Source organism: Mobula hypostoma, chromosome 6, assembly GCF_963921235.1.
Source record: "Mobula hypostoma chromosome 6, sMobHyp1.1, whole genome shotgun sequence".
NCBI lineage: Eukaryota > Metazoa > Chordata > Chondrichthyes > Myliobatiformes > Myliobatidae > Mobula > Mobula hypostoma.
The window spans coordinates 109,260,809-109,288,110 of record NC_086102.1 but is presented as its reverse complement, the minus strand read 5'-3'; the positions used below and the strand labels follow the sequence as shown (position 1 = coordinate 109,288,110).

General features: G+C 43.5%; 1 protein-coding gene across 1 annotated transcript in view; it reads left to right on the top strand.

The window, feature by feature from the left end:
* LOC134348286 (ATP-binding cassette sub-family B member 6-like) overlaps positions 1–21,098 on the top strand; it is a 246,262-nt gene extending 225,164 nt beyond the window's left edge. Inside the window, exon 20 of the mRNA XM_063051431.1 lies at positions 16,064–21,098. Coding sequence (XP_062907501.1) covers positions 16,064–16,223 — 160 coding nt within the window. The 3' untranslated portion in view covers positions 16,224–21,098. The remainder of the gene's footprint in view (positions 1–16,063) is intronic.
* The last annotated feature ends 6,204 nt before the right edge of the window (positions 21,099–27,302 follow it).

Below are 27,302 nucleotides of genomic sequence, written 5' to 3'. Positions count from 1 at the left end.
AGAGAAGATTTACTAGAATGTTACCTGGGTTTCATCTTCTAAATTACAGAGAAAGGTTGAACAAGTTGGGTCTTTATTCTTTGGAGCGTAGAAGGTTGAGGGGGGACTTGATAGAGGTGTTTAAAATTATGAGGGGGATAGATAGAGTTGACGTGAACAGGCTTTTTCCATTGAGAGTGGGGGAGATTCAAACAAGAGGACATGAGTTGAGAGTTAAAAGGCAAAAGTTTAGGGGTAACATGAGGGGGAACTTCTTTACTCAGAGAGTGGTAGCTGTGTGGAACGAGCTTCCAGCAGAAGTGGTTGAGGCAGGTTTGATGTTGTCATTTAAAGTTAAATTGGATAGCTATACGGACAGGGAAGGAATGGAGGATTATGGGCTGAGTGCAGGTCGGTGGGACTAGGTGGGAGTAAGAGTTCGGCACGGACTAGAAGGGCTGAGATGGCCTGTTTCCGTGCTGTAATTGTTATATGGTTACGTTTAATCTTTAAAATAAAATATCTTCCAAAGGATTTATAAACAGTAACTACACACTACTACTACTACTACGTCGACTCAGGCCTAGGGGGCCGGCGTCGGGCACGGTGACAGACTCTCCACTTCTCCCTCTCCCTCATCAGTGTGTTCAGTGCATCTACATTAGCCGCACCGCTGTCTTCTAGGAGCGTGTTGACCATAGTCTTGGGAGGGTGCCCAGAGTTCATCCTCCCGTGCTTGGGCTCCCATATGATGACTAGGCTGGTAGGTAGCTCAGGGTGGCATAGACAGTGCCCTGCTAGTTGCAGTCTTCTCGCCTCGATTTTAGTGGTGAGCATCGGTAGGTTGCTATAGAGCTCGACGCTCGTCATGTGCTGTTGCCAACAAACATCAAGAGCCATCCGGAGCATTTGTGTATAGCAACCATCTAGAGACTTTCGCATAGTCTTGGTGAGTGTCCACATCTCACGTCTGTACGTGAGAATGGACTCTATGACTGCTATGAAAATCCTCTTTTTAAGCCCTCTGGTTAGGTTCGACTTCCAGATTTCCTTCATGTTGTTCATAGCCCTCCACGCCAGCGCCTTCCGTATAAAGGCATAACTACACAAAACTGTTGAAATTATCTCAGACATTGGTGAGGCCTAATTTGGAATATTGTGTGCAGTTCTGCTCACCGACTTACTGGAAGATAACAATGAGATTGAAAGCTTACAGGGAAAATTTACAAGTATGTTGCCAGGACTTGAGAACCTAAGTTATAAGGAAAAGTTGAATAGGTTAGGAATTTATTCCCTAGAGTGCAAGAGAATGAGGGGAGGTTTGATAGAGGTATACAAAATTATGAGGGGAGTAGGTGTGGTAAATGCAAGCAGGCTTTTTCCACTGAGGTTGGGTGAGACTAGAACAAGAGGTCATGGGTTAAGGGTGAAAGGTGAAATAGTTAAGGGGAACCTGAAGCGGAACTTCTTCCAGTCAGAGGGGATGAGAGTGTGGAACATGTTGCCAGTGGAAGTGGTGGCTGTGGGTTTAATTGAAACATTTAAGAGAAGCTTTGCTAGATACATGGCTGGGAAGGATATGGAGGGCTATATTCTAGGTGCAGTTTGATGGGATTAGGCAAATTAGATGTGCCAAAGGGCCTGTTTCTGTGCTTGTAGTGCTCTATCACTGTACACAGACCTGGTGAGATCGATACATCAGTCTAGGGCCTGTGCCAATAATGTATAGAGTCATAGATTAATACAACACAGAAATTCAGACAGCTTTTTCTCCTAGGGAAAGGGTTATCAAAAACTAGAAGGCATAGGTTTAAGATGAGAGGCGTGAGATTTAAAGGTACCTAAGGGGTAACTTCTTCACACAAAGGATGATGTGTATATGGAGCGAGATGCTAAAGAGTGATTCAGGCAGAAAGACCTAGATAGAGTACACTTGGAGAGGATATTTCCTGTAGTGGGAGAGTCTCAGATCAGAACGGACAGCCTCAGAATCCTTTGAAACATCCCTTTAGTATAGAGATGAGGAGGAATTTCTTTAGCCAGAGAGTGGTGACAGCTATGGGTATATTTAAAGCAGTGGTTGATAGATTCTTGATAAGTAAGGGGGTCAAAGATTATGGGGAAAAGGTAGGAGCATAGGGTTGAAAGGGGTAATATATCAACCATGCTAGAATGGTGAAGCAGACTCGATGGACCGAATGGCCTAATTTTGCTCCTATGTATTATGCTCTTATGGTATAATAATATTTATAAGATATTTGGACAAGCATAGGGATAGGAATATGGGCCAAATGCTGGTAAATGTAGAACTACTGTAGCCTCTCGTAATCATAAAAACCTCCATCAGATTTCCCCTCAACTCCTCGATCATCAGGATCCTGAAACAAAGGGGATAACCTCACTCAACTTTGCTCACACCATCATTGAACTGCTCCCACAACCTAAAGACTCACTTTCAAGGACTGTTTATCTCATGTTCTCGATATTTACTGCTCTTTTATTTAGTATTATTATTTTGTTTTTTATTTATTTATTTTTGTATTTGCACAGTTTGTTGTCTTTTGCACATTGGTTGTTTGTCCATCTTTTTGTGTGCTGTCTTTCATTGTTTTTTATTTTATTTTAGAGATGTAGTGCGGAATAGGCCCTTCAAGCTGCACCACCCAGCAATCTCTGACAAACTCCAATTTAACCCCAGCCTAATCATGGGACAATTTATAATGAGCAATTAACCTACTAATTGGTTTGTCTTTGGACTGTGGGTGGAAACCAGAGCACCCGGAGACAACCCATGCATTCCATGGGAAGAATTTTCAGACTTCTTACCAGAGGACAATGGGATTGAACTCCAAACTCTAACGCTCTGAGCTCTAATAGTGTCACGCTAACTACTACGCTACCAAGGCACCCATGTACTGTGTTTCTTTGTAAATACTGTGAATGCCCGCAAGAAAATGAATCTCAGGGTTGTATATGGTGACATATATGTACTTCGATCATAAATTTACTTTGAACCCAATCTCCATTCTCCAGAGAAAACAACCTAAGCTTGTCTAACCTCTCCTTATACCACAATAGACCAAATCCAGTTGCAATTTCCTTGTTCTTCCACTTAGCCTGTCACAACCCCAATTTGATGTTTGTTCCCCTCATTCTGCATCTTTGATGAATATTGTAACCCAGCTGGGATCGAAGCTCTGTTCCTGCAGAATTCCACTAAACATAGCCTGCCAAACTGAGAAAAATCAAACCTTTGCTTTCTGTCTGTTAACCAGTACATAATCAGTCCCAGTACATTACCCCAAATTTCATGTGCTCTAACCTAGGGGCTACACAGTAGGGTAGTGGTTAGCATAACACTATTACAGTACCGGTGCCCCGGGTTCAATTTCCGCTGCTGATTGTAAGGAGGTTGTGCATTCTCCCCATGACTGTGTGGGCTTCCTCTGGTTGCTCAGTTTCCTCCCACAGTTGCAAAAACGTACAGGTTAGTAGGCTAATTGGTCACATGGGAGTAATTGGGTGGCACAGGCTCATTGGGCCAGAAGGGTTGAGCCTGTTACTGTGCTGTACCTCGAAATAAACGTAATAAAGCTTATAATGTTCCAAACACAGCATATTCACTAGTTCCTCCTTATCTGTTCTTTAAGTCAAATTATCACAGAACTTGTCAAACATGATATACTGTAGAACAATACAGCATAGTACAGGTTCTTCTGCCAATGATCTTGTGCCAAACATTTAACATACTCATAAATCAATCTTCCTTCCCAGGTAGCCCTCCATTTTTCTATCATCCATGTGCCTCTCTAGGTCTTTTAAACATCCCTAATGTATCTACCTTTGCCACCCTTGGCAGCACATTCCATGTATGTACCACTCTCTGTATAAAAAAACTTAACTCTGACATCCTCCAATCACCTTAAAATTATGCCTTAGGGAAAAATCTTCGGATAGCCACACGGGAAACTGAGGAGATGATAGAAAGGAGCTACAGGGAGGAAGTCACCCCCAAGTTGCAGGAGGCAGATAAATGGGGGAAGAGGAAAGGAAAATTTGCAGCTAGTACATTGTGACCATTCCCCTCAATAATAAATATACCGGTTTGGATTCTGTTGAGGCGGTCAACCTATGGGGGGGGGGGGTGTTGGAGGGGGAGAGGGAGCCACATTGGCCAGGAATCTGGCACTGTGGCTCAGAAGGGAAAGGGGAGGAGAAGAACGCACTAGTGATAAGGAATTCCGTAGATAGAGGAGTAGACACAAGGCTCTATGGATGTGATAGAGATACAGTGGCATGCAAAAGTTTGGGCACCCCTGGTCAAAATTTCTGTTACTGTGAATAGTTAAGTGAGTAGAAGATGAACTGATCTCCAAAAGTCATAAAGTTAAAGATGAAACATTCTTTTCAACATTTTAAGCAAGATGAGTATTATTTTTGTTTTGTACAATTTTAGAGTGGAAGAAAAGGAAAGGAGCGCCATGCAAATGTTTGGGTACCCCAAGAGATTTGAGCTCTCAGATAACTTTTACCAAGGTCTCAGACCTTAATTCACTTGTTAAGGCTATGGCTTGTTCACAATCATCATTAGGAAAGGCCAGTTGATGCAAATTTCAAAGCTTTATAAATACCCTGACTCCTCAAACCTTGTCCCAACAATCAGCAGCCATGGGCTCCTCTAAGCAGCTGCCTAGAACTCTGAAAATTAAAATAATTGATGCCCACAAAGCGGGAGAAGGCTATAAGAAGATAGCAAAGCATTTTCAGGTAGCCGTTTCCTCAGTTCGTAATGTAATTAAGAAATGGCAGTTAACAGGAATGGTAGAAGTCAAGTTGAGGCCTGGAAGACCAAGAAAACTTTCCGAGAGCAATCCATAGGATTGCTAGAAAGGTAAATCAAAACCCCTGCTTGACTGCAAAAGACCTTCAGGAAGATTTAGCAGACTCTGGAGTAGTGGTGCACTGTTCTACTGTGCAGCGACACCTGCACAAATATGACCTTCATGGAAGAGTCATCAGAAGAAAGCCTTTCCTGTGTCCTCACCACAAAATTCAGCGTTAGAAGTTTGCAAAGGAACATCTAAACAAGCCTGATGCATTTTGGAAACAAGTCCTGTGGACTGATGAAGTTAAAATAGAACTTTTTGGCCGCAATGAGCAAGCGTATGTTTGGAGAAAAAAGGGTGTAAAATTTCATCAAAAGAACACCTCTCCAACTGTTAAGCATGGGGGTGGATCGATCATGCTTTGGGCTTGTGTTGCAGCCAGTGGCACGGGGTACATTTACTGGTAGAGGGAAGAATGAATTCAATTAAATACCAGCAAATTCTGGAAGCAAACATCACACCGTCTGTAAAAAAGCTGAAGATGAAAAGAGGATGGCTTCTACAACAGGATAATGATCCTAAACACACCTCAAAATCCACAATGGACTACCTCAAGAGGCGCAAACCGAAGGTTTTGCCATGGTCCTCAGTCCCCCGACCTAAGCATCATCGAAAATCTGTGGATAGACCTCAAAAGAGCAGTGCATGCAAGATGGCCCAAGAATCTCACAGAACTAGAAGCCTTTTGCAAGGAAGAATGGGTGAAAATCCCCCAAACAGGAATTGAAAGACTTAGCTGGCTACAGAAAGCATTTACAAGCTGCGATACTTGCCAAAGGGGGTGTTACTAAGTACTGACCATGCAAGGTACCCAAACTTTTGCTTCAGACCCTTTTCCTTTTTTTGTTATTTTGAAACTGTAAAAGATGCAAATCAAAAAGTAATCTTGCTTAAAATATGAAAGAAATGTGTCATCTTTAACTTTATGCCTTTTGGAAATCAGGTCATCTTTTACTTGCTTAGCTATTCACAGTAACAGAAATTTTGACCAGGGGTGCCCAAACTTTTGTATGCCACTGTACCTGGATAATATGTTGCCTCCCAGGTGCCAGGTACATCTTGGATCGAGTCCACGATGTTGTAAAGGGAAGGGGAAGCAGCCAGAAGTCCTGGTACATATTGCCACCAATGACATACGAGGGGTGATTGATAAGTTCATGGCCTAAGGTAGAAGGAGATGAGTTATTAACTTCAAACTGTCTGCATTTTCACTCAAAGAGTTGAACTTCACATGCAGGTAACAAGAGCTGTATAACTCATCTCCTACCTTAGGCCACGAACTTATCAATCACCCCTGCTGTGGACCACCTGGAGATCCAAGACGCTCTCATTACATGCACGGCTGAGAAACTAGTGCAGGGAGCTGGGTCTCAGATTCCTGGATCATTGGGATCTCTTCTGGGGAAGGTATGACCTGTACAGAAGGGATGGGTTACACCTGAACCTGAGGGAGACCAATATCCTTGCAGGCAGGTTTGTCTGAGCTTTTGGGGAGCCTTTAAATTAATTTGGCAAGGGAATGGAAAACTGAATGTTAGGACTGAGGATGGTTTACAAGCAGAGGCAGTATGCAGTAAGACTGTCAGGAAGGATTGGCAGATGATAGTGCAAAATTGCAGTCAGTGAGATAAGTTGCAGTGTAACAGGAACAAAATAGAAAAGGGTGACGCATATAAGACTGAAGGTAGTATACTCGGATGCATCACTGGGTTGTGGCTGAAAGAAGCTGATAGTTTGGAGCTTAACATCCAAGGATACACATTGTATTAAAATGACAGGCAGCTAGGCAGAGAAGGTTGGGTGGCTCTATTGATAAAAAATAAAATCAAATTCTTAGAAAGAGGTGACATGATCAGAAGATGTAGAATCCTTGAGGGTAGAGTTAAGAAACTGCAAGGGTAAAAAGACCTTAATGGGAGTTATATACAGGCCTCCAAACAGTACCCAGGATGTTGACTACAAATTACAACAAGAGATAGAAAAGGCATGTCAAAAGGGCAATGTTATGATAGTCACGGAGGGTTTCTATATAAAGATAGATTGGGAAAATCAAGTTGGTGCTGGATTGCAAGAGAGGGAATTTGTAGAATGCCTGTGAGATAGTTTTAAAGAACAACTTATGGTTAAGCCCACTAGGGGATCGGCTATTCTGAATTGGGTGTTGTGTAATGAACCGGATTTGATTAGGGAGCTTAAGGTAAAGGAACCCTTTGGAGACAGTGATTATAATATGATAGAATTCACCCTGAAGTTTGAGAGGGATAAAGTCAGATGTATCAGGATTACAATGGAGTAAAGAGAATTACAGAGGCATAAGAGAGAGGCTGGTTGATTGGAAGGAAACTCTAGCAGCAATGATGGCAGAGCAGCAATGGCTATATTTTCTGGCGGCAATTTGGAAAGTGTAGGATAGATACATCCCAAAGAAGAAGTATTCTAAAAGCAACCGTGGCTGACAAGGGAAGTCAAAGCCAAGATAAAAAACAAAAGAGAGGGGATATAATAGAGCAAAAAGTTTGGGAAGTTTGAGGATTGGGAACTTTTAAAAACCAACAGAAGGCAACTAAAAAAGCCATAAAGAGAGAAAAGATGAAATTTGAAGGAAAGGTGGCCAGTAATATAAAAGAGGATACAAAAAGTTGTTTCAGATATATAAAGAGTAAAAGAGAGATGAGAGTGGATATCAGACCCCTGGAAAATGATACTAGAGAGGTGGTAGCTGGGGACAAGGAAATAACAGATGAACTGAAAAGGTATTTTCCATCTGTCTTCACTGTAGAAGACACTAGCAGTATGCCAGGAGTTCAAAAGTGTCAGGGGCAGAGTGATTGTTACTAGGGAGAAGGTGCTTGGGAAACCGAAAGTTCTGAAGGTAGATAAGTCACCTGGACCAGATGGACTACACCCCAGGGTTCTTAAAGAGGTGGCTGAAAAGATTGTAGAGACATTAGTAATGATCTTTCAAGAATCAATCAATTCTGGTATAGTTCTGAAGGCCTGGAAAATTGCAAGTGTCACTCCACTCTTCAAGGGAGAGAGGCAGACGAAAGGAAATTATAGCCAGTTAGCCTGACCTCAGTGGTTGAGAAGATGTTGGAGTTGATTGTTAAGGATGTGATTCAGCGTACTTGCAGGAGTGATAAAATAGGCCAAAGTCATCGTGGTTTTCTAAAGGGGAAATTTACCTGACAAAATTGTTGGAATTCTTTGACAAAATAAAAAGCAACATAGACAAAGGAGAATCGGTGGATATTATGTACTTCAGAAGGCCATTGACAGGGTGCCACGTGAGGCTGCTTAACATGGTAAATAAAGGAAACCTTTTCTGATTGGCTGCCAGTGACCTGTGGTGTTTTACAGGGGTTGGTGTTGGCACTGCCTCTTTTTATGTTGTATGTCAATGATTTGGATCTTGGAATTGATGGCTTTGTGGCCAAGTTTGCTGACTATATGAAGATAGGTGGAGCAGTTGGCAGCAGGGAGGCTGTAGAAGAACTAAAACAGATTAGGAGAATTGGAAAAGAAGTAGCAGATGGAATACAGTGTTGGGAAATGAATGGTCATGCACTTTGGTACAAGGAATTAAAAACATAAACTATCTTCTAAATGGGGAGAGAATTCAAAACTTAGAGGTACAAGGTGATTTGGGAGTCCTCATACAGGATTCCCTAAAGGCTAATTTGCAGGTTGAATTGGTGGTGAGGAAGGCAGATGTGATGTTAACATTCATTCGAGAGGACTAGAACATAAAAGCAACTATAATGCTGACATTTTACAAGGCACTGATGGAGGCTTCATTTGGAGTATTTTCAGCAGTTTTGGGCCCCTTATTAAGAAAGGATAGAAACATAGAAACATAGAAAATAGGTGCAGGAGTAGGCCATTCGGCCCTTCGAGCCTGCACCGCCATTTATTATGATCATGGCTGATCATCCAACTCAGAACCCAGCCTTCCCTCCATACCCCGTGACCCCTGTAGCCACAAGGGCCATATCTAACTTCCTTTTAAACATAGCTAATGAACTGGCCTCAACAGTTTGCTGTGGCAGAGAATTCCACAGATTCACCACTCTCTGTGTGAAGAAGTTTTTCCTAACGTCGGTCCTAAAAGGCTTCCCCTCTATCCTCAAACTGTGACCCCTCGTTCTAGACCTCCCCAACATCGGGAACAATCTTCCCGCATCTAGCCTGTCCAATCCCTTTAGGATCTTATACGTTTCAATCAGATCCCCCCTCAATCTTCTAAATTCCAACGAGTACAAGCCCAGTTCATCCAGTCTTTCTTCATATGAAAGACCTGCCATCCCAGGAATCAATCTGGTGAACCTTCTTTGTACTCCCTCTATGGCAAGGATGTCTTTCCTCAGATTAGGGGACCAAAACTGCACACAATACTCCAGGTGTGGTCTCACCAAGGCCTTGTACAACTGCAGTAGTACCTCCCTGCTCCTGTACTCGAATCCTCTCGCTATAAATGCCAGCATACCGTTCGCCTTTTTCACCGCCTGCTGTACCTGCATGCCCACTTTCAATGACTGGTGTATAATGACACCCAGGTCTCGTTGCACCTCCCCTTTTCCTAATCGGCCACCATTCAGATAATAATCTGTTTTCCTATTTTTGCCACCAAAGTGGATAACTTCACATTTATCCACATTAAATTGCATCTGCCATGAGTTTGCCCACTCACCCAACCTATCCAAGTCACCCTGCATCCTCTTAGCATCCTCCTCACTGCTAACACTGCCACCCAGCTTCGTGTCATCCGCAAACTTGGAGATGCTGCATTTAATTCCCTCATCCAAGTCATTAATATATATTGTAAACAACTGGGGTCCCAGCACTGAGCCTTGCGGTACCCCACTAGTCACCGCCTGCCATTCTGAAAAGGTGCTGACATTGGAGAGGGTTCAGAGGAGGTACACGAGAATGATTCCAGAAATAAAAGGCTTATTGTATTAGGAATGTTTGATGGCTCTGTGCTTGTACTCGCTGGAATCTAGAAGATGAGGGGGGATCTCATTGAAACCCATCATTACGGAAGGCCTAGATAGAGGGGATGTGACAGGATGTTTCCTATGGTGGACGTCTAGGACCAGAAGGCACAGCCTCAGAATAGAGTGACGGTCATTTAGAACAGAGATGAGGAGGAATTTCTTTAGCCAGTGGGTGGTGAATCTGTGGAATTTGTTGTCACAGGCAGCTGTGGAGGCCAAGTCATTGGGTGCATTTAAGGCGAAGGTTAATAGGTTCTTGATTAGTCAGGGTGTGTAAAGTTATGGGGAGAAGGCAGGAGAATGGGATTAAGAGGAAAATGGATCAGCCATGATAAAATGACAGAGCAGACGATGGGCTGAATAGCCTAATTCTGCCCTATGTCATGGTATTATGGTCTTGTGATCCATGCCTCTTATCATCTTATTTTCCTCTAACAAGTCATCTCTCATTTTCCTTAGCTCCAATCAAAAAAGCCCTAACTCGCTCAACCTATCATAAAACATGCTGTCCATCCAATCCAGGGACCAACACACCATACACTCTCTTAACCACCCTATAAACTTCCATGTTAACTTTGAGGGATCTGTGGACATGAACCTCAAGATCTGTTCCTCCACACTGCTAGGAGTCCTGCCATTAACCTTGTACTTTCAGTTAACATTTCAGACTGAGACCCTTCATCAGGACCTTTCATAACCTGATGAAGGCTCTTGTCCCAAAACATCAGATCTTTATTCCTCTCCATAGATGCTGGCTGACCTGCTGAGTTCCTCCAGCATTTTGAGTTTGTGTTACTGTGGAATTCCAGCAACTTCAGAATTTCTCGTGTTGTACATTTTAGCAAGGGTGATACCTCAAAAAGGAGGCATCCATCATTAAGGATTCCCATCACTAAGACATGCCATCTTCTCATTGCTACCATCAAGGAGGTGGTACAGGAGCCTGAAGACATATTCAGTGTTTTAGGAACAGCTTCAACCCCTCCACCATCAGATTTCTGAACCAACAATGAACCACCCATGAAAACAACAAGCTTTACAACATATGTCAATGATTCTGATTCTGATTTTCTCTCCCACTCTCTGTAGTTTTCTCTCTCCTTCCTGAGGTATAACAGGCAGTAGCATCATTAAAAGTGCAAAAAGTTGGGGAAGATGACGCCAGAGCTGAAGGGTTCTCACTGCTACACATGGACTTTTTTTCTTCACTTGAAGGAGAACTTAAACATGTAGTTTGTTAGGAAAGGAAAAGATGATTCCATTTTCAGGTTTTCAATCTCTGGAAACTAGGGTTGTAAAATAATCATGAATAAATCCAAGAGGAGATAAAGACCATAAGGCCGTAAGATATAAGAGCAGAATTAGTCCATTTGGCCCATCGAGTCTGCTCTGCCATTCCATTCAGGTTGATTTGTTTTCCCGAAATAATACTCAGCAAAGTGACCTGAAACATCAACAGTTCATTTCCACCTGCAGGTGCTGCTCGACTTACCTAGTTTCTCCAGCAAATTGTTTGTTGGTACATAGATAGGACTTTCTCCCACAAACAAGTATGACTCAAAAACCTCAAATGCTATTGAGGGGAATTTGGGAAAATACAAGAAGGAAAACAGAATAGAATGATATGCTGGTAGGGTGAGGGAAGAGGACTGGAAGGTTATTTGGAGTGTGAATCTCTGGGCAAATGTCTCTCCTGTTGCAGACTCAATATAATTCCTTAAATGCGAGGTTAAAGGGAAGTTAACCTTCAGAATTATGAGAGGTTTGATTTTTTTTTGGTTCCAAGAATCATATAGCTGGAAGTTGGTTCTTTTAGAGTTCAGTAACAGTCATAAGATCAAGTTTAATCCCCTCCCAAATCCTTCCCCAATAAGGTACATGAATCCTATATTGTGATTGTATTGCATGTCCCTTCCGTCAGTGGTTTACAGAGGTTACCCTTCACACCACAGTTGTACTTCCTAGTCCCCTCTGGAATTCCTTAGCTCTTTATCTCTGCTGAATGGCTTTAGGAATGTCATGTTTCCTGCTGCTTTCAAAGGCCTGCCTACCCCTGAGACTGAGGATTTAGTTCCTTCCTGTTTCAGGCCCTTATTTCATCAGATAGATCATTATCCTTCCCTTCACAACCTTAATGGGTTTAGTATTTACTTTTGCATGCTGTGCAGAAAGTAAACTTCACACTTGGGTTAATGTCATTCACAGATTGACCGAGGCTTGAGTTGCCAGGGAGCCTGAGGGAAACTCCTTCCACCCTCTGCATGCATTCTGCACATCTCTCACTCTCTCTCACAAGACGTCTGCAGATGCTATAAATCCAGAGCAACTTACATTAGAATGTTGGAGGAACACTCTATGGAATAAACAGTCAATGTTTTGAGCCGAGATCCTTCATCAGGGCAGTTGGAATCCTGATTTGCTGCCTGACCTGCTAAGTTCCTTCAGCATTTTATGTGTCTTACTCTCATGTTTTCTCTCTTTCTTGCTCTCCTCCACTCTCCCGAATTCCCCAGCATAGCGGAAGTTTGCTTATTTATTTAGAAATACAGCGTGGAACTGCAACGAGCCGCACTATCCAGCCACCCACTGATTTAACCCAAGCCTAGTCACAGAACAAATTACGACTATTCAGCCTGCTAACTTAGAGTGTGAGAGGAAACCAGAGCACTTGGAGAAAACCCACACACACACAGGAAGGAATGTACAATTGTGCTTACAGAGGATGCTGGAATTGAATTCCAAACTCCGACACCCCGAGCTGTAATAGCATCATGCTAACCGCTATGCTATGGTGGCACACTAAATTATAGTTTCTCTGTTAGTTTTAGATTCATTGAAAGTTAACACTGCAAATATTGTTTTCGTCTATGCCTGGGAAATGAACAGGCAATGTTTTGGGTCGGGACCCTTCATCGAGACTGGTCCAAACAAAGGGTCTCAACTTGAAACATCAATTCCATTACCCTTCACAGATAATGCCTTGACCCACTGAGTTTCTCCAGAGTCTTATGTGCTTCTCCAGATTGCAGCATAAACTGGATTAGGGGCACAGACCTCCCATCAGCATCCAGGACATGTCCTCCTCTTGTTACTACCGTCAGGGAGGAGGTACCCTAAAGACCTACACTCAATGATGCCGAAACAGCTTCTGAATGGTCCAAAAACTCATGAACACAAACTCGTTTTTCTTTATTTTTGCACTGCTTAGCTTTTTTTTATATAATTTTATGTATTTGCACTGTACTGCTGCTGCAAATCAACAAGATTGACATCATGTAAATCAAAATAATTCTGATTCTGTTCTGCAGGCTCTTTTGTCTGTTATTATTTCTTTCTGCACTGGTCTCAAAGCTGATGACACCTTCCAGAAGCTGATAATTATACTTTTAGCAGTATACTTTCAGCACTGCAGTTTGAGATTCAGTACAACATAAAGCATGAAATCTTTTACATAGTTTTGGTGAAGACCTACATAGAACATAACTTGGCAATGGACGGTTCCAAGCCTGGCTGTGAAAGGATGGGAAATGGGCATGGAGCAAGCAACCCAATCCTGTAAAAACCCAAAGCTATAGAAACTCCAAAGACCTCATCCCTGGGAGAGCAGGATCTTTGCCTAGAAGATATATGAAGTTGTGAAGTGAAAAAGGAAGCCACGGGGCTGATTAACCTTTGGCCCAGGACAGAGGACTCTGGTGAGCTGCTGTCAGCGGCCTCTGTCTCAGGAGGGGTAATGGGCTTAAGCCCAATTAATCTTACATAGAACAGAGAACAAGCTGGCCATTCATGGGTCCAGACAGTGGACAATTGAGGGCTGTGCCTGAGCCAACTGCCTGCCTACCTCCTGGGATTATGTGCTTGCCTAGTATACCTGGAGAAGGAGCACACAGTCTTTATGAGTACGATGAGAGATTTCAGAATCAGGTTTATTATCACCGGCATGTGTCATGAAATTTGTTAACTTAGCAGCAGCAGTTCAATGTAATACATAATATAGAATGAGAAGGGGGGAAAAAAATAAATAAATATATCAATTACAGTATACGTATATTGAATAAATTAAAAAGCATGAAAAAAGCAGAAATAATATATATTTTAAAAGTGAGGTAGTGTTTACACAGATTCAATGTCCATTTAGGAATTGGATAGCAGAGGGGAAGAAGCTGTTCCTGAATCGCTGAGTGTGTGCCTTCAGGTTTCTGTACCTCCTACCTGATGGCAACAGTGAGAAAAGGGTATGCCTTGGGTGCTGGATGTCCTTAATAATGGACGCTGCCTTTCTGAGACATTGCTCCTTGAGGATGTCCTGGGTACTTTGTAGCCTAGTACCCAAGATGGAGCCGACTAAATTTACAACCCTCTGCAGCTTCTTTCGGTCCTGTGCAGTAGCCCCCCCGCCCCCATACCAGATAGTGATGCAGCCTGTCAGAATGCTCTCCACGGTATATCTATAGAAGTTTTTGAGTGTATTTGTTGACATACCAAATCTCTTCAAACTCTTAATGATATCTTGACTTCTTCATAACTGCATCAATATGTTAGGACTAGGTTAGGTCCTCAGAGATCTTGACACCCAGGAACTTGAAACTGCTCACTCTCTCCACTTCTGATCCCTCTATGAGTACCGGCCCTTCGGCCCACCTTTTAACCTTCTCTAAGATCAATCTAACCCCTTCCTTCCCACGGAGGCCTCCATTTTTCTTTCATCCTGTATAAGAATCTCTTAAATGTCTCTGATGTGTCTGTCACCACCATTGCAGTGTGATCCATGCACTCACCGCTCCCTGTAAAACAAAACTACCACTGACATTTTCCCTATATTTTTTCCTAATCATCTTAAAATTATGCCCCCTTTGTATTGGCCATTTCAGCCCCGGGAAAAAGTCACCGGCTGTCCACTTGATATATGCCTCTTATCATAATGTACGTCTATATGAAGTCACCTATCAAGTCACATTAGAGTCATTTAAGAGAAAAGCCCTAGCTTGCTCAACCTCATAAGACACGCTCTCTAATCCAGGCAGCATCCTGGTAAATCTCCTCTGTACCCTCTCTAAACCTTCCACAACCTTCCTATAATGAGGTGACCAGAAATGAACAGAATTCTCCAAGTGTGGACCAAGCAGGGCTTTAGAGAGTTTTATATTTCTGAGCATTTTACCTGAATGGTGCATTCCACAAGTACAGGACTTGATTGTTATTGACTTGAAAAATTGGACTGGATTATATTTTGAATTAGAATGAGAGGTCATGGGTTAAGGGTGAAAGGTGAAATGTTTTAAGAGGAACCTGAAGGAGAACTAATTCACTACAAAGGGTGGTGAGAGTGTGGAAGTAGTGAATGCAGACATCCCACCCTGCAAAAACTCATTTCAGGGAGGTAGCACCATCAATTTGTGGGAGACTCCCGGAACTTCTGGGAGAGGTGGGATGTCTGCAATAGAGTAGCTCCTTAGCAGCTAGCCAGTTAGTTTAAATGACGTTAGCTATGCTAATGAATGAGTGACACCTGCCAAACTCACCTCAACACGTCTTTTACAGTCTTAACCCACCATGGGCAATAGAAAAGTCACTGTTGCAAACAGTGCAGCGAGCAACACTATCATTATTTTTGACCCCTATTAGGCAGGGGTACACTTTAGTGTAGTCTGGGGTGACGTACGTTTTATATTTTCATTTTTTGGAACACTCTGCCATGGCGCGCACGCTCTCTCGTGTGCTGTCTCTGTCTCTGTCTCTGTCTCGTGGTCACTCTGGTCTCTCACGCGCTCTCGCTTTCTCTCGTGGTCGCTGTCGCGCTCGCTCTCGTGGTCTCTCTTGCACTTGCTCTCTCTCACACTGTGTCACTCGCTCGCTCACTGTCAAAAAGATTGATTTCCGGGACATTGTATATAATTTGCGGGCATCAGGGAGCCACTATTAATATGCAGGAGACTCCCAGAACTTCCGGGAGAGGTGGGATGTCTGTGAATGCGGGTTTGATTTCAACATTTAAGAGAAACTTGGATAGGGACATGGGCTGGAGAGGCTATGTTCCAGGTGCAGATCGATGGGACTTCGGAGATTAATAGTTTGGCATGGACCAATGGGCTTGTTCTCTAGTGTTCTATGACTCTAGGATTGTAAATCAAATCCACAGCTCTTTGACTCAGAATTGGATACCATTCCAACCCTAATTGTTTATGTCCATTTTTGTTTCAGGCACGAGGCATTACTGGATAAGGGGGGAGTTTATGCTGAAATGTGGATGAAACAGCAGCAGTCCGAGGCATCTGACTCATCATCTGACACTGAAGCCAAAGACAAGAGCACTGAGAAACTACAGCCTCCTGGCAGCAAGAAGGGCCAGAGGTCCCACTAGCTACTAAGCAGAGATTTAACCGGGAATCAGATGAAGGTTGATTGAACACCATTGATGTTGTGAATGTACTGAGTTTGTACTGAACATTATATCTCATGATTGTTCCAGAACATTCTACAGATCAGATTCCCACAGTATCTAGTCATCCTTAATGAAAAAGGAAAATTGCCAATGATTTATAGATTCTTCTAAAGACCATAAAACCATAAGACATAGTAGCAGAACTAGTCCATCTGTCCCATTTAGTCTACTCCCATCTTGGCTGATTTATTATCCCTCTCTTACTTGTTACATACACCTGTTAGGGTGCATTCTCCAGTTACCTTATAAGGTAACCGTAGCCTTCAGCCAGGAGCAGATGTCATCAGGTGGTTCCCAACCTTCACCGAGTGTTTCGACACTTAACCACGACACTCTCCAGTTGGTAGGCCGGCAGTGGTGGCCAAATCACTGCCCATCTGCTCCTGGCTTCCAGCTCCCCTCCTCTCGCCTACTACAAATCCAACAAGAAGCTCATTCTGCCTCTTCCCCCATCCTACGAGCTGCTTGTTTTTTGCTGCTTTCGTCCAGGCCCAGATCTGACAACAACCGCCATGCTGATTTGGCTGGGAAACCTCTGCAGCCGATCTCCACAGGGAACAGCCATGCCTGCCATCCCTTGTCTTTACACTCCTGCAGTAAGGCTGGTACTTCAAGGCCTTTCTCTCGTGGGCCTCTTCCCATCCCTACTCCCATGGCACAGTCAACTCAACCAAAATGATTTTCTTGTCTTCCGTTGACCACAGTACAATGTCCGGGCATAGGGTTGTGTGCATCACATCCGGGAACTACAGCCTCCTTCCCACATCGACCCTCATCTCCCAGGACCCGGCCGTTAGCAGCAGATTGGGCTTTGGTTGTTTGGTTACGAAAGGCCTAGCTCCCTCTTTGATGAAGGTGATGGCCTTCCTCAAATCTATGCCAGCCGTCCTCTTCTTGCATCTCTCCCGCTCTAGTGTGTCAGCAAGAGCCAGAAGCACCTTATCATGGCGCCACCTATACCGTCCTTGAGTTAGAGCTGTTTTACACCCGGACGGTATATGAGCCAGTGTCCCCTTTTGACCACAGAGCTTATAGTTCGGGTCCTCTCTCATCCCACATGTGTACAGATGTAATGGTGAAGGAAGGGTGTCATACATGGATCGCAAGAGGAAGGAAATACGGAAGGGCTCCAGTCTCCATAACTCTGCCCATGAGATCTTGTGCTTAGGCAGATCCCATTTTGTCCAGGCACCCTGGGGCCCTTGTTCCACTGCCTTTGAAATCCGCTTCTCTTCCTCACGGATCCGTACTTCTGCCTGTATCATGTCTCGCCTGTTCCTTATGCTTGCGTTTCCCCACTTCTGGAAGTGAACTGAGCCGAGGCCTTGCCGCCCAACGCAGGGGTTGCCGATGATATCTCACAGCTTCAGAGAACACACTGCCTCCTCCACAGCTGTGTTGGCTGCCCACTTGCACCCAGATCTGGTTGTAACGCCTGCTTGCTTTACCAAGACGTCATTAGAATCTCTCAAGCTCAATCACATTCTCCTGTCTTTTCCCTGTAACGTTGATGCGTTGAGTCCAACAACCTTTGCCCAATATACCCAATGACTTGGCCTCTACAGTCTGTGGCAATGAATTCCACAAATTCACTACCTCTGGCTAAAGAAACTCCTCCTCATCTCTGTTCTAAAGGGGCATCCTTTAATTCTGAGGCTGTGCCCTCTGGTCTTAAACTCCACAACGATAGGAAACACCCTCTCCACATTCACTCTTTTGAGGCCTTTCAGTATTCAATAGGTTTCAATTATATCCACACCACCCCCCAACCCTCACATTCTTCTAAACTCCAGTGAGTACAGGCCAAGAGCCATCAAGTGCTCCTCATACTCTAACCCTTTCATTCTCTGGACCCTCTGTAATGCAAGCTTATCCTTTCATAGATAGGGAGCTACTCACATAGCCCTCCATACCTCTTCTGTCCATGTACTTAACCAAACTTCTCTTAAAAGTTCCCTGTCAGGTTCCCCTGAAATATTTCATCTTTCTCCTTTAACTCACAGATTCACCAGCTTTTTCCTCAGTAGAAAAAGCCTGCTTGCATTCACCCTATCTGTATCCCTTATAATTTTGTCTACCTCATTCTGCTACACTCCTACTACTACGTCAACACAGGCCTAGGGGGTCTGCTACACTCCAGGGAATAAAATCCTAACATATTCAACTTTTTCCTTTAACTCAGGTCCTCAAGTCCTGGCAACATCCTTGTAAATTTTCTCTATATCCTTTCAATCTTATTGATATCTTTCTTTTAGGATGGTGACCAGAACTCCACACAATACTCTTAAATTTGGCCTTACTAACATTTCATATAACTTCAACATAATATTGTGGATAAATATCATCCATGGAGAGCTCTGCTACTCGATTAATGGCTGTAGAGTCATTTGAGAAACCAATGAATTTTAGTTCAGCAGACTCTTCCATATGTCCGTGTGAATCTAGGTTTTATGGACTAGTCATCAGAGTGAGACTGGAATGCACAATCATTTAATTTGGTGTTTTCACTGACCTGCTTAAAACACTTAGAAACACTTTGCCCTTGTTGTAAAATTAGACATGGCAATAAGAACCTTAGAAATGAAGGCAGTTGAAGACCATTTGGCCCCTTGTGTTGCTGCACAATTTAGTAAGATTATAAACACAAGAAATTCTGAAGATGCTGGAAATCCTGAGCAACACACACAAAATGCTGGAGGAACTCAGCTGGTCAAGCAGCATCTACACCATGGAGGGGAATAAACAGTCGAAGTTATGAGCCAAGGCTGGAAAGGAAGGGCTGGAAGCTAGGATAAGAAGGTGGGGAAGAGGAGTACAAACTGGCAGGTGATAGGTGAGACACGATAGGGATAAAGTGAGAAGCTGGAAGGTGATAAGTGGAAGAGGTAAAGTGCCAAAGAAGAAGGAATCTGACAGGGGAAGAGAGGGGACAATGCGAGAAATGGAAGGGGGGGCACCGGAGGGAGGTGATGGGCAGGTGAGGGAAAGAGAAGGGTTAAGAGGATAGCCAGTATGGGGAACGGAACAAGAAGGGGGAGAGGGGAGAAATTACCTAAAATTAGAGAAATCTAGCGCACACTGTAAATTATATCAGTTCAATGGGGAAAAGCTGAAATCATGATTACCTTTGTATTTTCCTGATACTCTGTTTCATAGGCAAGTAGTATACTCCAGATACTTTCATACTTCCGGGGCTATTATCTCCACGTACCTTGTTCTTCTGGTCTCTGCAGCTACAGTGTGCATACCATTCCTCATCCGACTATAACACTATAATATAACGTTAGAACCTCTTGTTATTCTTGGCCCAGGGGGCTGTTGTCTCAGGTGGAATGTTCAACAATGAGTCTCAGCATCATCGATCTGCAGCTGCCTTGAAATTATACAAGTTCAGGGATATCCACTTGAGCATCTAGATCCTCAGTTTATCATTGGATAGCCATCCCTTCCACAAGGCAGCACTCCCTGGGTAGTCTGGATTGTCGGACCAGTTTGATCATATCCTGCTTTGTCCCACAGCGTTCTGACCCAGACAAGAGTGTTACCAAATGAGCTTTAAGTTGTGTGTCAGTTCTTGGGATGCTTGGTGTGTTTTCTGTTTATGGGAATGTATTTATTTTTGGGAAATGGATGTGTTAATGATTAACTATGTAAAAGATGTTTTTTTCTGAGATACTGTTTCTTTAGATATTCATTACAAATGCTGTTACCTCTATATACCCCCATGATTCACCCCTTGTTTGCTCAATGACAAGTGAACAAGAGATTCAGCAGATGCTGGAAATCCAGAGTAACACACACGAAATGCTGGAGGAACTCAGCAGCTCAGGCAGCAACTACTGTATGGAAAGGAATAAAGAGTTGATGTTTCATGCCAAGACCCAAAACGTGGAGTCCTGATGAAGTGTCTCGGTCCAAAATGTCACCTCTTTATTCCTTATCATAAATGCTGCCTGATCTGCTGAGTTCCATAGAACATAGAATAGTACAGCACAGTACAGGCCCTTCAGCCCACAATGTTGTGCCGATCCTCAAACCCTGCCTCCCATATAAGCCTCCACCTTAGATTCCTCCATATACCTGTCTAGTAGTCTCCTAAACTTCACTAGTGTATCTGCCCCCACCACTGACTCAGGCAGTGCATTCCACGCACCAACCACTCTCTGAGTAAAAAACCTTCCTCTAATATCCCCCTTGAACTTCCCACCCCTTACCTTAAAGCCATGTCCTCTTGTATTGAGCAGTGGCGCCCTGGGGAAGAGGCAGTGGCTATCCACTCTATCTATTCCTCTTATTATCTTGTACACCTCTATCATGTCTCCTCTCATCCTCCTTCTCTCCAAAGAGTAAAGCCCTAGCTCCCTTAATCTCTGATCATAATGCATACTTTCTAAACCAGGCAGCATCCTGGTAAGTCTCCTCTGTACCCTTTCCAATGCTTCCACATCCTTCCTATGGTGAGGTGACCAGAACTGGACACAATACTCCCAAGTGTGGCCTAACCAGAGTTTTATAGAGCTGCATCATTACATCGCGACTCTTAAACTCTATCCCTCGACTTATGAAAGCTAACACCCCATAAGCTTTCTTAACTACCCTATCCACCTGTGAGGCAACTTTCAGGGATCTGTGGACATGTACCCCGAGATCCCTCTGCTTCTGCACACTACCAAGTATCCTGCCATTTACTTTGTACTCTGCCTTGGAGTTTGTCCTTCCAAAGTGTACCACCTCACACTTCTCCGGGTTGAACTCCATCTGCCACTTCTCAGCCCACTTCTGCATCCTATCAATGTCTCTCTGCAATCTTTGAAAATCCTCTACACTATCTACAACACCACCAACCTTTGTGTCATCTGCAAACTTGCCAACCCACCCTTCTACCCCCACATCCAGGTCGTTAATAAAAATCATGAAAAGTAGAGGTCCCAGAACAGATCCTTGTGGGACACCACTAGTCACAATCCTCCAATCTGAATGTACTCCCTCCACCACCACCCTCTGCCTTCTGCAGGCAAGCCAATTCTGAATCCACCTGGCCAAACTTCCCTGGATCCCATGCCTTCTAACTTTCTGAATAAGCCTACCGTGTGGAACCTTGTCAAATGCCTTACTAAAATCCATATAGATCACATCCACTGCACTACCCTCATCTATATGCCTGGTCACCTCCTCAAAGAACTCTATCAGGCTTGTTAGACACGATCTGCCCTTCACAAAGCCATGCTGACTGTCCCTGATCAGACCATGATTCTCTAAATGCCTATAGATCCTATCTCTAAGAATCTTTTCCAACAGCTTTCCCACCACAGACGTAAGGCTCACTGGTCTATAATTACCCGGACTATCCCTACTACCTTTTTTGAACAAGGGAACAACATTCGCCTCCCTCCAATCCTCCAGTACCATTCCCGTGGACAACGAGGACATAAAGATCCTAGCCAGAGGCTCAGCAATCTCTTCTCTCGCCTCGTGGAGCAGCCTGGGGAATATTCCGTCAGGCCCCGGGGACTTATCGGTCCTAATGTATTTTAACGACTCCAACACCTCCTCTCCCTTAATATCAGCATGCTCCAGAACATCAACCTCACTCATATTGTCCTCACCATCATCAAGTTCCCTCTCATTGGTGAATACCGAAGAGAAGTATTCATTGAGGACCTTGCTCACTTCCACAGCCTCCAGGCACATCTTCCCACCTTTATTTCTAATCGGTCCTACCTTCACTCCTGTCATCCTTTTTTCCTTCACATAATTGAAGAATGCCTTGGGGTTTTCCTTTACCCTACTCGCCAAGGCCTTCTCATGCCCCCTTCTTGCTCTTCTCAGCCCCTTCTTAAGCTCCTTTCTTGCTTCCCTATATTCCTCAATAGACCCAGCTGATCCTTGCTTCCTAAATCTCATGTATACTGCCTTCTTCCTCCTGACTAGATTTTCCACCTCACTTGTCACCCATGGTTCCTTCACCCTACCATTCTTTATCTTCCTCACCGGGACAAATTTATCCCTAACATCCTGCAAGAGATCTCTAAACATCGACCACATGTCCATAGTACATTTCCCTGCAAAAACATCATCCCAATTCACACCCGCAAGTTCTAGCCTTATAGCCTCATAATTTGCCTTTCCCCAATTAAAAATTTTCCTGTCCTCTTTGATCCTATCGTTTCCATGATAATTATAAAGGCCAGGGAGCGGTGGTCACTGTCCCCCAGATGCTCACCCACTGAGAGATCTGTGACCTGACCCGGTTCATTACCTAATACTAGATCTAGTATGGCATTCCCCCTGGTCGGCCTGTCCACATACTGTGACAGGAATCCATCCTGGACACACTTAACAAATTGTGCCCCATCTAAACCCTTGGAATTAATCAGGTGCCAATCAATATTAGGGAAGTTAAAGTCACCCATGATAACAACCCTGTTATTTTTGCACCTTTCCAAAATCTGCCTCCCAATCTGCTCCTCTGTATCTCTGCTGCTACCAGGGGGCCTATAGAATACCCCCAGTAGAGTAACTGCTCCCTTCCTGTTCCTGACTTCCACCCATATTGACTCAACAGAGGATCCTGCTACATTACCCACCCTTTCTGTAGCTGTAATAGTATCCCTGACCAGTAATGCCACCCCTCCTCCCCTTTTTCCACCCTCTCTATCCCTTTTAAAGCACTGAAATCCAGGAATATTGAGAATCCATTCCTGCCCTGGTGCCAGCCAAGTCTCTGTAATGGCCACTACATCATAATTCCATGTATGCACCCAAGCTCTCAGTTCATCACCTTTGTTCCTGATGCTTCTTGCATTGAGGTACACACATTTCAGCCCTTCTACCTTACTGTCTCTACACCGTTTATTCTGCTTCTCTTTCCTCAAAGCCTCTCTGTATGTTAGATCTGTCTTTACTCCATGAACTTCTTTCACTGCTCTATCGCTGTGGATCCCATCCCCCTTGCAAATTAGTTTAAACCCTCCCGAACCATGCTAGCAAACCCACCTGCAAGGATATTGCTCCCCCTCGAGTTCAGGTGCAACCCATCCAATCTGCACAGGTCCCACCTTCCCCAGAAGAGATCCCAATGATCTAAAAATCTAAAACCCTGCTCCCTGCACCAACTCCTCAGCCACACATTCAACTGCCATCTCCTCCAATTCTTACCATCTCTGTCACGTAGCACTGGCAGCAATCCTGAGAACGTCACCCTTGAAGTCCTGTTCTTCAGCCTTCTGCCTAATTCTCGAAACTCACACTTCAGGACCTCATCCCTCTTCCTGCCTATGTCGTTGGTCCCAACATGTATCACGACTTCTGGTTGCTTTCCCTCTTGTACCAGGATGTTGTGCACCCGGTCAGAGACATCCTGGACCCTGGCACCCGGGAGGCAACAAACCATGCAGGTGTCCTTTTCACGTTCCTCCAGCATTTTATGTGTGTTATGTTGCATGTATCAAGTACAGTGAAGTTGTATGAGAAATCTTGCTCTTTGGAGGCTCATTAAATGAAATAGTTCCTCTCTACAACCGTAAAATGCAACCAGTGGAGTTAAACCGTCCATCACAGGACGGAAGGAGATTCAAGTCCTCCAAGTTTGTGAAGGAAGTGAAAACTAATGGTGTCTGTAGAGTCCCTACAGTTTCTAAATATCTATGATGTGAAGTGATTGTCTGTTCATTTAGTAATAAAGTTATTGGTTTTAAACCAGGTGGGAGATATCACTTACACACAGGAGATTTCACATAGGCTGGAAATCCAGAGTAACACACACACAATGCTGGAGGAACTCAGCAGCTCAGGCAGTATCTATGAATGGAAATATAGAGAGTTAACATTTCGGGCTGAGAGCTTCCATCAAAACACTTTGGGAGTCATCAGGGGATTTCACTTACTATGATATGAATTGGTTTATTATTGTCACATGTACTGAGCTTCAGTAAAAAAAAAATATTTTGCATGGTGTCCATACAGATCAACTGGCAATTGAGGTAGAAGAAGGGAAAAGCAACCAAAGTTTGCAGAATAAAGTTACTGAGAAAGTGCAGTGAAGGTGGAGAATTTCAATATTCAGGTGGATTGGGAAAATCAGATTTTTATGCATTGGACTGTACTGCTGCTGCAAAACAACAAATTTCAGGACACATGACATGTATCATGCAACGTTTTACAGCATAGGTGACCTGGATTCATTTCCCACTGCAGTTTGCAAGGATTTTGCATGTTCTCCCTGTGACCGTGTGGGTTTCCTTCAGATGTTCCAGTTTCCTCCCACATTCCAGAGGTGTACAGGTTAGGGTTAGTAAGTTGTGGGCTTGCAATGTTGGCATCAAAGCGTGTAACAGACCACTCCTCACAGACCTGAGGACAGAACAGCAGACACAGGCAACAGGAGGACCATTGGGGTGCTATGGTAGTTAGCGGTCAGTGCAATGCCATTACGGCTCGTGATGTCTGAGTTCTATGCTGGCACCATCTGTAAGAAGTTTGTATGCCCTTCCCGTGAGTATGTGGGTCTTCTCCAGGTGCTTCGGTTTTCTCCCACAGTCCAAAACTTACCATTTAAACGGTTAATTGGTCACTGTAAATTGTTCCGTGATTCGTTATTGTTAAATAGATGGATTCTGGGCAGTGCGGCTTGTTGGGCCAGAGGACCAGTTCCGTGCTGTATCTCTAAATAAATACTAGATTAAGTAAGGCAGAATGTTCAATTCCCACTCCCGAGAGTTGTGCATGGAATCGGCTCACGCTACAGTGTGGAGCAGGGAGTACTGTGTTTCTGAGGGGAGCTTATGCAGAATTATTGCTGCTTATGGGATCCAGCACTACAAAAAGTTCTGGAAGTTATGAATTCCCTTCTGTGTTGAATTGTAGTTTTACAGCATTTTTATATTAAAAGGTGTTATGTAAATGCAACATAGCTGCGCTGCTGAAATCTACTTCTTTTTTACAGTGAACCAATCAGCAATTTCCTGATCACCATTACTGATACAACTTTTTAATGCAAATAGTTTCTCAAATTGACTTTACATTTGAACTATGGCTCAGGCCTGTGCATAATTGTCTAGTAATGCAATATATCCTATCAGATAGGCGCGATAGTGACTACTGTGATGGTGTACAGTGACCACATGGGTTTCCTCTGAGTACTCCGGTTTCCACTGACATCCCAAAGACATAAAGGTTAGGGTTAGTGAGTTATGGGCATGCTATGTTGCTGTTTGAGGCAATGCAACACTTGCCCCTAGAATATCCTTGACGCTATTGGTTGTTGACCCAAAACAATGATGGTCACTGTATACTTTGACGTACATGTGACAAATAAAGTTAATTTTTCAAAGTTAGGTTCCAGAACTGTGAGGTAACATGTTTAAGTTCAAGTTTAATTTTCATTCAACCACACACATGAATACATCCAAATGAAGCAGCATTCCTCTGAGGCCAAGGTGCAAAGCACAGAAACAACAGTCACACCCAGCACCTATAATGCATATAATTACGATAGAAGAAAAACATAGTCACAAAAATAAAATAATATAACCCAAGTTCCTGAGTCTCATGTCCTGTAGATTGCTGGTACATAGATGTTCCACTAACCTCTGCAAAATAATAAACAGGTAAATGGAGTGTGTTGAAGGAACTGTTGTTATGTGAGATGAGTTACCTTGTAGTGTTCCTTCTGAGTGGTGCTTTTCAAGATTCAAGTTTGAAACATTCTTCAGTACATGAGTGTAAAGGGAACAAAATGATTGTTACTCCGGATTCGATGCAGCATTAAAAACACAATAAGCATAACAAACAGAATAAATATAAATATAAAAGTAATCCTATAAGACAGAATAAAAAAAACACAATTAGCAAAAAGACTGTTCACTGTTATTTTCATACAAAAGTTACTTTATTATAAATATATACAGTCACTTACAATCGAACGAATAGCATCTAGAGTTAGCATAAATAGGGTAGCCACACTGCACTGTGAACAGAGGATTCCTCTCCAGAGACCTCAGCCATGCACGTTCCTACAATTATTTACAGATCCTAACTCACACTGTGCTCTTCATTTTCAGTAGGTGAACAGTTCTGCCATGCATTGTGGGCATGCTAAGCTGACGCTATAATGTGTGGCGACACTGGCAGGCTGCCCCATCACACCCTCAGGTTGCGCTGGTTGTTAACGCAAACAGCACATTTCACTGTATGTTTCCATATACACATGATAAAGACACTTGAATCTTGTCAGGACTTGTGGACCTGAGTTATAGGGAAAGGTTGAACAGGTTCGGACTTTATTCCCTGGAGTGTATGAAAGTGAGGAGAGATTCGATGGAGATATACAAAATTATGAATGGTATAGATAGCATAAATGCAAGCACTCTTCTCACTGAGGTTGACTAGGACTAGAACTAGAGGTCATAGTTAGAGTCAAAGGTGAAATATTTAAGGGAAATCTGAGGGTGATCTTCACTCAGAGGGTGGTGTGAGTGTGGAACAAGCTGCCAGTGGAAGTAGTGGATTCGGGTTCGATTGCAACATTTAAGAGAAGTTTGGATAAGTACTTGGAGCGAGAGGTAAGACAGGCTATTGTCCAGGGAAGAAAGAAGCTCATTTTGCTGTGGTTTCGTTCCTGTTGTTGTGTTGTTGTTTTGCGTGCATTGTTCTGATGAACATTGTGGGCATGTTATTTTGGTGCCAGAATGCATGGGTGACACTTAGGTTGTGATGCATTTCACTGTATGTTTCAATATACAGGTGACAAACAAATCTGTATCTGAACTGGAATCTAAAGTACCACATCCTGAGTTGGAGTGAAGGAACTCAGGGACGAAGAAGAAATCAAGTAACCATTGTTCATTACAGCAAGATCTGTGCTGGTCAATACATTGAAAGTAAACAGAATCTTTTAATATGATCACTTCCCAGAAGGGAATGTTTAAAATATTCATGGTGTTAAAACCTTGCTCAATGACTTAAATTTGTGCTCTGAACAGTACAGTGTGTGAGGGA